We start from the raw sequence: 10,549 nt of genomic DNA, 5'->3' as shown, positions 1-10,549 counted from the left end.
AGCCCCTGCCCCCCCCGGCAAGGGCTGCCCCCCTCCCCTTGAGCGGGGAGCAGGGGGAGCAAAGCCTAGCTGGTACTACCTTCCCCCCCACTCCCCTCCCAGGCAGACCTGGGCTCGGCCAGAAAGGGGATTTAACCCCCCACCCTCCAGCATGCTAGCCCCTGGCTGGGGCCTGGCTACACCCCCTCCACTCTAACAGGAGTGGGAGAAAAGTCTTGGAACTTCAGTCCCTTCCCTTTGGCAGTGGATGACAGGCTGGGAGGTATACTCTAGTGCCCCCCCCAGCTTCTGGCCTGAGCTACTGCAGGTGTGTGCTTGCATTTCCTGAATCAAAAGTGAATGTCTGGTCACTTGCTTCTCGGTTTAATCTCTGCAGCTTAGACTAACTTGCAAAGACTGAATCAATTCAGCCTTGGGCTTTTTGACTGTCTGTACTTAGCCAATTTGTTTAGCTGTGTTAACTCACATTTTTAACTAGAAACTTAAAATATGGAAGAATTCTGTGTGTGTGTGGTACAAGAACCTTCCCCTTACCTAACATGGAAAGAGGACTTTTTAAATAATTGTGTGGTTTTTTTAATCTTCAGGAGCATTCAACAGAATCTTTTAAACATCTGCTCTTTTCTTATCTATTTATGACTCAAAGTGTTTCTCTTATTGTCATAGCTTTCTTTTTGTTTCTCTTTCTGTAGTCAACTCTGTGATTCCAAATTAAATGCTTATGTCTACAGGCCAAATGCAGGCAAGAATGCTTTGCACTTTCAAGCTTGCCAAACTTTATCCCATGCGGTTAGTCCATGCAGTTTATCCCATGCAGTTAGTCCAATAACCGATACCATGCACAAAAATCCTTGCATCTTGCTAATCTCCAAGTAATATTTCTACACTATACCATATACAAATCTGCACTTGTATTTTGTTTCAGCTACTCATCTCAATATTTAACTGGAAATCCTAAATATAGATAGGGAGACCTAGTGGCAATTTTTATTAGCTAAGTGACAACTACTACTACTTTTCAAAAAGCGCACAGCATTATGACCTCATTAAGACAGCTTCTTCCCCTCACAGCACTTACTGCACTTTTCCCCACATGAGTTTAAAGCTTCTGAGTACTTACTGAAGCGCAACTGTTTTCGGACTTGTCTTCCAGAAAGCCGATCCGACATGGTGTCCTCTGATTCTGTAGCCAGTAGTCTGTTGACTCTAGCAGACTGTTGCTGCAGAGTATCTGTTAAAACAGATGAATTTTACTTAACCCCCAAAAGCCGTCTAAGACTGAGTATGCACCCTTCAAAGTCAATGGGAGTCCTGCATGTGAACTTCACATGATATAAGACCAAGACCCATGCTCCTCTTGAAAATACAAGGTACCCAAACTGAAATGAAATGATGCTGCCTTCTTCAAAGCACTATACATATATATATTTTTAAAGATATCTGAAGGTAATTTTGGAACCAACAAACACAAGCATTTTCCAGTAGGTTGCTGGGGACTTTCACTTGGCTGAAACTGACAGACATGAATGGTGAAAAGCTAATCTGGGTTGTTGTGCAGGATTTCTGGTACGCAGGGTTATCATTTGTTTCTTATAAAGGGGGGAGTAACAATTCTGTTGGCTTTCATGCTGAGGAGTGTTGGCTTTCATGCTGAGGACTGCAAGTGTCCTGAATGCTCTTTATAAATGTTTCTATCTGACTGCTCCTTCAAGAGGTTATAGGTAGGTAAGCATTACTTGTATCCAGTCTGAAGACAGTAGAGGGGGTTTGCCATTGACTTCTGAAAGAAAAAAAACTCGCCCCTTGAGTCAAACTTCAGTCTTTACTTACAACCCAGTGATTTTGAGTTTTGGCCAAATGAAACACAAGCAATTGAGCCTTTTTAGCTCCTCTTTGCTCTATTGCTAAAGACTATTTACAATGGTTGTAACAGTCAAGGCCCAGCAAGGTGGATGCTTTAGAATAGGATGCATCCCTTAAGATGCTGCTCCTGTCAAGCAAGGAAACAACAACCAAAAGAGCCAAATCTCCTTTTCATTAGAGAAATCTCAATATACTACATATCTTTCAGTACTAAAACTTTTTCAGGCTGTTACACTTAATGTAACACAAATGTTATTTTTTCCTTTAAACACAGCCTGACATTTTATTAAAATTATTCTTTCTTTAAACACAATGGGCGCGTCTACACGAGATGCTTACTGCGCATTAGCCTAAAAATACTGCACAGTAGCGTGGTGGTTAACAACCATGCAGATAGCCTAATAACACTGCCCAGTAGGCTAATGAGCAGTAAGTGTCACAAAATAACTGCACCAGCACTGCTGCACAGTAACTCTAGCTACTGTGCATGCAATTAGTACTTCATTAAGGAAGTACTAATCTAAATGTGCAATAACTAGGGTACATTAATGAACGCATAGACATGCCCAGTGAAATCTGTCTCATACTGACACAACACATGTGGAGCATGCCAAGTTGAGAGAGAACAGCACCAGTATGTGATTACAGATGTTGAGCAAGAGGGTTCTCAATCTCCTCATAGGGCAGGTACAGACATTCAGGGCATTTATACATGTACTTTTTTCCAGTGACGTGCTGGAGAACTGCAGCTTTGCAGCAGACTCAATTAATCGCACCACTGTGCAGAAAATGGCAGTGGTACGCTTTTGAACTAAAACACTTCTGAGATGTTTTAGTTCAAAAGCATGCCACCACCATTTTCTCAGTGCTGACGTGCATTTCACCACTTATACAACTGCATGCATCTTGGCGCTGGGTGCTTTTCAAAGTACCTGGTGCTGTGACACATGCATGTGTAAAAATGCCCTCCGTCTCTGCTGGGAGAGTTGCTGTTCTCCCAGGAGAAACCATGAGTATAAAGATGTTCAGGATTTTTCTCTCAGAGCAAAGATGGCTGCTCCAAGAGAAAAATAACACCTGGAATCAACCAGGGTTAAATCTCTCCTGGAAGTTTTTCTCCTGGGAAAGTGAGTGTCTGCACAATTTACCCTTCCCTAGCCTCCTAAGATGTTTGTACATGCCACAGGGGTCTACTTCAGTTTAATTCTCCCTAAATTAAAGCAGTGGATCTTTAAAAACACCGCTTTAATTTAGGGTGAAGTAGACCCCTGTGGCACGTACACAAGGGTTGGGCCTGACCCTTACCAGCCTCTCCAGCAGCAGGGAGGGAAGGGTGAGCTGCAGAGGGGGGCTGGTGCTTCCTTCTGTGGCAGTGGAAGCACCCACCCACAAGCACCTGGCCCGAGCAGTCCCAGAGGGCACTGCAGCTGTGGAGAGAATTGCCAGGCCTCTGTGCAGCTCAGAAAGGCAAGCAGGCTTCAGGGAGAGGGGGGAAAAAAGATCAGGCTTGCTGCTTTTTGTTTTTTTCCTTCAGTGGAGCCTGCCTGCACAGCCCCTAAGATGCACAAGGCCCAGTGCTTCCCTCCATGGCAAGCCTTGGAGATGTTTTATTTTGTTGCGTCCCAAAGTCATTTAATGCACATTACACCACTGACATATGCAAACAGCTGCACCATTAAAATGGTGCTAAAGGGCATTAAGCCACTCTAAAGGCCAGTTCTGTGGCATGTACAAATGACCCTAGAGTGCTTTCCTCCCATCCCCTGCCCCCTGCCTCCCTGAAGAGACACTGTGTATTGCTTGGGCAGGATTCTACTCCTTCAGCCAAGCAGGAAGCAGAACATGCCCTCTTCACAATCCCACATTGTGCTGCAGGGAAACATGGGCTCACTCAGTGTGCCAGGGCTGCCCTGTGCACTGCTGCCATCTATCACCAGGCAGACTCCAGGGATACAGGGGGCCCCTGACTACGCAGCATCAGCACTGCAAGCTCTCTGCTCTTCAAGCACTTAGCTTTACAATGTCTATTCATGTGTCTCCAAGGAACTCGGTTATGATGGTAAAGGCAGTCCACTTAAAACCTTCAGTAGATTGGCACCATGCTAGCGATGCTACATCTTCTAACGTTCACTGTATGTATGATTTATTATAGCTTCCCAAAAAATTTAACTAACAGTTGGGATAGTTATTTTGGGTCCTTATGTGTATATATTATATCTGTTGGCTAAAACACAGGAAAAATTAACAATAAACATAAAATTCACTCCAAAGAACACAGATGTAAACAGTCAGTGGATTGGGGAACTATTTCATCATAACTCTTCAAATATTTGTCAGCTATGCAGCTTGACTATATTCCCTGTGAAACAGGCAAATGGTAGTGGCATTCTGTTCCCACAACCCCTCTTCCTCCTATTTAAAATATGTCAGGATTTTTGAGGAGGCAGGAAAGATTATTCCTTTTTAACTTCTACTAAATGCAGCCTAAAAAATAATAATGGGAAAAAACCAGGGGACTTATAATTTAGCTTTCAAAAATGGAGCTGAAGTGTTGCACACAAAATGTATGTCTCTGGTAGTGGTAGGCAAAAATGGTCCTAGACTGGATTTGGAGCTGACGCTTGCACTGTCACTGATGCTCTGAAACCTGGAACTGTCAGTCTTCCTGATACCATGACCTATGGAGATTCTCGTCTCATCCTCAGCTGTGCCATACTGTACCATACTGGTACTTGTGAGGGAAATGGTGAAGGACTAGAATAGTCACATACACAGTTGGCTCCAGGGGAGTTCTCTTTATGGTTCACTGGGGTTTTTTCTTGGCCAGTACACTGCTATAGCAGGATATGGGGGCCATGGTAGGTAGAGGAAGGGGACGGCGAAGCAATGAGAATGCCTCTCTTAGAATATGCCACAATCTGAGAAGCTTTCTGCACCACCAACCTAGTAACTTCTTCCTGCTGCAGGTTTTTTTCTATGCCAAGGGTGACTTGGCCATAATATTTTTTAAAACAATTAGATGGTTTCAGAAACAAGAATAACAACAGCAATGACACCAGCTGTATCTTGTGTAGTTATCACCATAATGCAAGGATGACAGGAATCAGATCTGGCAAATTGTTTCAGATTTTATTCTGATTTCTTTTTAAATTACAGGTTTCCTTCACTTTATGTGGGTTTTTCATGTGCAATTTCACTCATATGTGATGACCCTTTTTATACCAAAAATGTATTATATGCGAGGTAAATTCACTCTTAAGCAATCGGTGTGGTGGAAGCCCACAGTCAGCTGCTTTGTGCGGTGCACTGGGGGAGTGACGTGCACCAAAATACAGTCTCCTGTGTGGATCTGTGCTCCTTGCTCATGGTCTGCACCACGTGTTTCTGTAGTTGCCATCTCCATTATGACAGTGCCCTGGGCTTGTGTGTACTGTATTGTCTGCTGTTGGTGAGTATCAAAATTGTCTCGTAAAAGTGGCAGAAGTGGGTCTGGGGGTCAGTACAGTTGAGGTCTTAGAATGTATCCCTGTTTGTTACATTTAATGCGGGTTCCCTTTATGTGAATTGGAGTTATGTGCTGTTTTCCAGGAATGCATGTACACCATAAAATGAGGGAAACTTGTACACTGAAAGAAAGTAGGCACTAACTAGTGCCTCAACTTTGTTTATAAAATAATAAAGCACATATTTTAAAACTACACATTTGCTACCATATTTGCAAGAATTGATGCGGTATCTTGCTTTAACACTGTGCTGGGATAAAATTACAAAATAGCTTTTGACTGTAATTTTCTTGTATTAGAATGTAGTTCAGTGTTCAAACAAAACATACTTGTTGGGGAAAACACCTACTTCTGAGCTCTGAATAGTCTGTCATTATTGTGAAGCCTTTCTACTAATGCTGCATGAAAAACAAAGAAACAAGTAAGCAGGAACAATACTACTGGGTACTGAGTGTGCTGTACACTTGTCAACAAAAAGTATGTCTAGGAAATATGCTTGATCAAGTAAGACTTATCTGTGGTACACTGGGCCTCATTTGTGCTATAAATCCATCAATCCATTTTTGTTACAAAAATGACCCAGTATCAAGCAATTCCAAATATAAAACTAACCAAATAACCACTGAGTGGCAGTTACAGCGTCATCTCTCCACAGGCTGAGAGGTTTTCAGGATTAAGCTTCACTCCTCCACTTCCTCCTATCATTGTTGTGAATGATCCCTGGAATGCTTCCCTTGCATTGATATTAGCTTTGTTGAAGTATTCCTGGGGATCATGAGCCTGCTATCCCTATAAAGCTACACTGAACCCACCTACCTTCAGATTATACTCCTGGAGTAGGTCTTTTGTGTGCTAAACTGTTGTGAAGCTTGGAAACATGTGTCTTTTTCCCTACTCAGTAGTCCTTGGCCTGTCCAATTACTCAGTCTATTTTGATTTCAAGGTAGTTTTTAGGCCTATCAGCTTGGATGGAGCACCATGTTCATATGGCTCTGCTACCTGAGTGGTGGAGCTAGCTCAGTTGTCACTGCACTCATACCCTGAGCTATTCTTCACATTTTAAAAATGTTAGTGTTTGCTTTGTTCTTAACCTATCAAAAGGAAAAAATGCATTTACTGTCCCTGAGTTCTGGTAGTCATGGCCCTTTGTTAGGTAAATACTTCTTCCTGAATAATTGGAATGGATCACTTAATATGGTGCCAAATACTCGTTGGTTATAAAAACCAGCTTTTCCTCTTGCAGTGAAGAGCCTGTATAGCCCCTGGTCTCCTGGCCTGCCTCAGTGCCCAACACTTCATATAATCATTTACAGCTGGATAAAGTGGATATAGACTATTCCACAAATTCTAGATGGGAGACTGTACAGTCATGTGATGTGTGTGCAAGCAACAATCCAAAGTACAAGCAAAACAGTGGAGAATCAGACTTAGAAACTTTTAACAGTACAGTTTCATTTAAAACAGAAACCAAGCCATCTCTACTAGGTGTAGCACAGTGCAACAAAACAAACATTTTTTAAAGAAGGAAATGAACAATAGTAACAGTCTCAATGCAGTTGCACTGAGCAAGGATAAAGTCTATCATAATGCCTGCTCACATCAGGTGTTCTATGGAACAGTCACAGACTTGCCCTTCCATAAAATTAAAAATAATCTGCCTGCTTTAAGAAAAATACAAATTCTATAAAGAAAAGCTGAGAAAATAAACTGGATAAAAGAAAAGGGGTAAAAACAGAAACAAAAGATAAGGAACAGCAGTAAAACGAGAAAAATAAGGGTGGCAGTAATGAGAAAAAGACTGGTGAGAGGAGAAGCAATAAAAGGGCAAAAAAAAAATATTTTCCTCTACACTTAAATTGCAAAGAAATTCCTTTGTTTATCGGAACATAGGAATGATCATGTTGGATCAGATTTAAGGTCTTTTTAATGCAATATCCTGTCTCTGACAGAGGCCAGTACCAAATCATTCAGAGAATGAGGTAAGAACCTAATAGTAGGCAGCTGTGGGATAATCTGCCCCTACACGGTTCTCATCCTAATGGCTATACATTTGGCTTAAGACTAAAAGCACAAGTTTATATATCCTTCTTGAGGTTATCATTAATGATGATAAATCTGGATGTTCTTAATATCTGTATGATATCCTCAAAGCAGGAAGCAATTTAGAAAAGGACAGCATCTTTATCTGTAATTTGCTCAATAAAATTCAAAACAGTCATCCATTTCCTTTATAGAGAGACTGGAAATTCCAGCACTTATGTATATGACTTCTCAGTCCTGTCTCCATGGCTTTCATCAAGCTATACTGAATCAAAAAAAAAATCTTATTTGGTAGTCTGCAGACTTCACCCACTTCCAGAACTTATACTCAAGAGCTGATGTGTTCACTGCACATCAGAATTAACTCTCCTTTTAACTCAAATGTTCCTAGATGTATCAAAGTACTCTTTACTCTTTTTAAACTTTCTTAAAAATCATGGCTATGATTTAATTGCTCAGTTCTTTCTACCCTTAACTCAGCCCTTCTCTCAGAAGCCATTGGGGCTAGGAACAGCCATTCAAAAAGCTGGAGCCTGAATTGATTCAACCTTTGCAGGTTAGTCTAACCTGCCTATGTTGAACTGGTTTGTAACAGACCAGACATGTGGGCACATGCCTGCAGTTGCTCAGGCCAGGAGCTGGGGGCGCTAAAGCATTTAATTCCCCCCTATCTACCCCACCAGCAGGCACCTGAGCCAGGTCGGCGGTGTGTTCCTCCCTTGCTGCTGCAGCAGCAGGGCACCATGGCCCCTGAGGCAGAGGAAGGTAGGGAGGAGGGTTAGTCTCCCCTCTACCCCACTGGCAGCTGGGTCTGCCCACCGTCATTGCTGTGCACACTCCCTGTGGGGGAATAAGCCCCCTGCTGTCCCCTCCACCAGATGCCAGAAGGAGGGGGAATAACCCCTGTCCCTACACCTCCCAACGCTGCTGCAGCCCCTGTCATAATGTGGGAAGGCGTGAGTCCTGTCCCAGCTGGGGGCTGTGCTGCGGGGTGAGCACAGCCACGGCGGGCTCCGCACAGCAGCACTGGGGCCCAGAGCGAGCCAGAGCACCCCTAGTGCTGCCACTGCTGTGGCCCATAGCAGCTTTCCTTGCCCCACAGTACAGCCCCTCCCATCGGTAAGAGGCTTGCTCTTGGGAAAACTCCCCCCTTGTTGCTACAGTGGCCAGGTGGGGGCACAGCCAGATGCCACGGGCTAGTGGATTCGACCCGTGGAGGAGCTTTGCCTGCCCCCTGGCAGGTCCCTCAGTCCTGCTGGACCATGGCACCACTCCCTGGGCATGCAGCTGGGCTGGGGCTGTGCACACTTATCCCTGCCTGTACTGCAAAGCTGGGGCTAGCAGTGGTGGTGGCAGTGCAGGGGTGCTCTGACCCACCCTGGACCCCAGTGCTGCCGCATGCAACTCACTGCAGCTCTGGCCGCCTTGCAACGTGGCCCCCTGCTCCCCCTCATTATGACAGGGACTGCTGCCCCCATCAAGGGCCCTTTCCCTTCCCGCTGTAGCAGCCAGGTGGGGGCACAGCCAGATGCCAGTCTGCAGGGCCCCTTGCTAGGGGAAGGGAGGGGGCAGGGTTGGGGGTTATTCCTCTTCCCTTTGGTATCCAGCAGAGGGAACAGCAGGGAACATTTCTGCCATAGGAAGCAAGTGTGGCTGTGATGGTGGGCAGACCCGGCTGCCACTGGGGTACAGGGGAGACTAACCCACCTCCCTGCCCCTCTCTGCCTTGGGGCCATGGTGCCCCACTGCTGCAGCAGCAACAGGGGAGTGCCTGGCAAACTCAGCTTGGGTCCCCGCCAGTGGGATAGAGAGGGAGGAATAAATCTCTCCCTGGCCAGACCCTCACCCCTGCCTGTCCCTGTTTGGGCTGGGGAGCAGAGGAGTGGGGCCAGCCTGACTGGGCTGGAGCAGAGAGCATGCCAGGATCCTGGGGATGTCTGGTTTAACTTAAACCAGGAGCGGGTCTGGGACAGACACTGCATAGACTGGTCCAAGCCAAAACAGTTAAGTCTGATACTACATTCAACCAAGTTTATCTCAAACTGGTTTCAGCCATTTTGAAACTGGTTTATGTACACTGAATGTCTGTTCTGTTACAGGTTTAAACCAGTTTCGGATCACTTAAATCGGTTTATGTGTAATGTCTGTCCATAACCTGGGGGTCAGGATACAAGATGTGAGACTGTTGAACAAGAGATCTGGATGCTAGTTCTGGCTGTCAGAATTTGGGCAAGTCAGTTCCTCTCAATGTCCCATGCACAGGGCCTCGTAACCATTTAATACACTCTGGAAGGTGAAGTGTTAAGAGCAGTTCTTGTTCTTTTAGCTATAGTCAGAGCTCCCAGTAATCTACATCCTAACAAAGTTCTAACTAGGGCTTCACAATATGTTGTCTTCCCTTTCTCTCCTGCCTTTATCTAAATTTATCTATAAAAGAAATCTACAAAAATATTCATACTTTTCAGCAATAGTTAACCTAAGGCACTGGATAAGGAGCCAGAGTTCTCCTTATACTCAACCTCTTCCCTTCCTGTATGAGGTGACCATGCTTCTTGTCATCCAAATCACCCTCCTCGGGAACTCTATTTTAATTGAAAACACATGTTGCTAACCCTGAAGCAGTGGGGCTGTTTGGTAATGCTTCAGAATGAATGCTTGGAAAAAAGTCAGATTTATCATGTTTGCGGTCATGGACTGACTAGTACAACAGTGGCCAAACTGTGGCTTGCGAGCCACATACGGCTTGCTGGCACAGTATTGCGGCTCTCTGGGGGACAGTGTTGCCCACTTCTCCCTGAGGCAGCTCCGGGGGACAGCGCAGCCCAGCACTTACCCTGGGGCATGCTTCCCACAGGCAAAGCAGGAGTGGCTTGGCGGTGCAGGGGAGGGATGGTCACCTCCACTGCAGGTTGCTCAGCTCCCTCCCCCTACTCTCTGACTTCAGTGGAGGATTGGATGTGGCTCCCAGGGTGAGTAACTCTGGCCACCCCTGGAACAGCACAAGATAAGATGACTGTTTGGTACACTGAACTTCCTGCTGGTTTGTTGTTTGTATTTATATGCAATTCTTTTCATGGAGATGAGGATAGAAAAGAAGACATATTCATATGAAAGACTGATTTGAAAGCAAAGGCAGGACTCCA

The 10,549-nt window shown here is 44.9% G+C and overlaps 1 protein-coding gene across 4 annotated transcripts in view; it reads right to left on the bottom strand.

The window, feature by feature from the left end:
- SPHKAP (SPHK1 interactor, AKAP domain containing) overlaps positions 1-10,549 on the bottom strand; it is a 186,516-nt gene that overhangs the window by 116,559 nt on the left and 59,408 nt on the right. For all 4 annotated transcript variants that reach the window (XM_019503603.1, XM_019503605.1, XM_019503604.1 and 1 more), the window contains exon 3: positions 1,121-1,231. In XM_019503603.1, coding sequence (XP_019359148.1) covers positions 1,121-1,231 — 111 coding nt within the window. The remainder of the gene's footprint in view (positions 1-1,120; positions 1,232-10,549) is intronic.

Source organism: Gavialis gangeticus, unplaced genomic scaffold (assembly GCF_001723915.1).
Source record: "Gavialis gangeticus isolate Ggan-Ray unplaced genomic scaffold, GavGan_comp1, whole genome shotgun sequence".
Taxonomy (NCBI): domain Eukaryota; kingdom Metazoa; phylum Chordata; order Crocodylia; family Gavialidae; genus Gavialis; species Gavialis gangeticus.
Note: the sequence above shows the minus strand (reverse complement) of the source record. Positions and strands in the feature narration are given on the sequence as shown.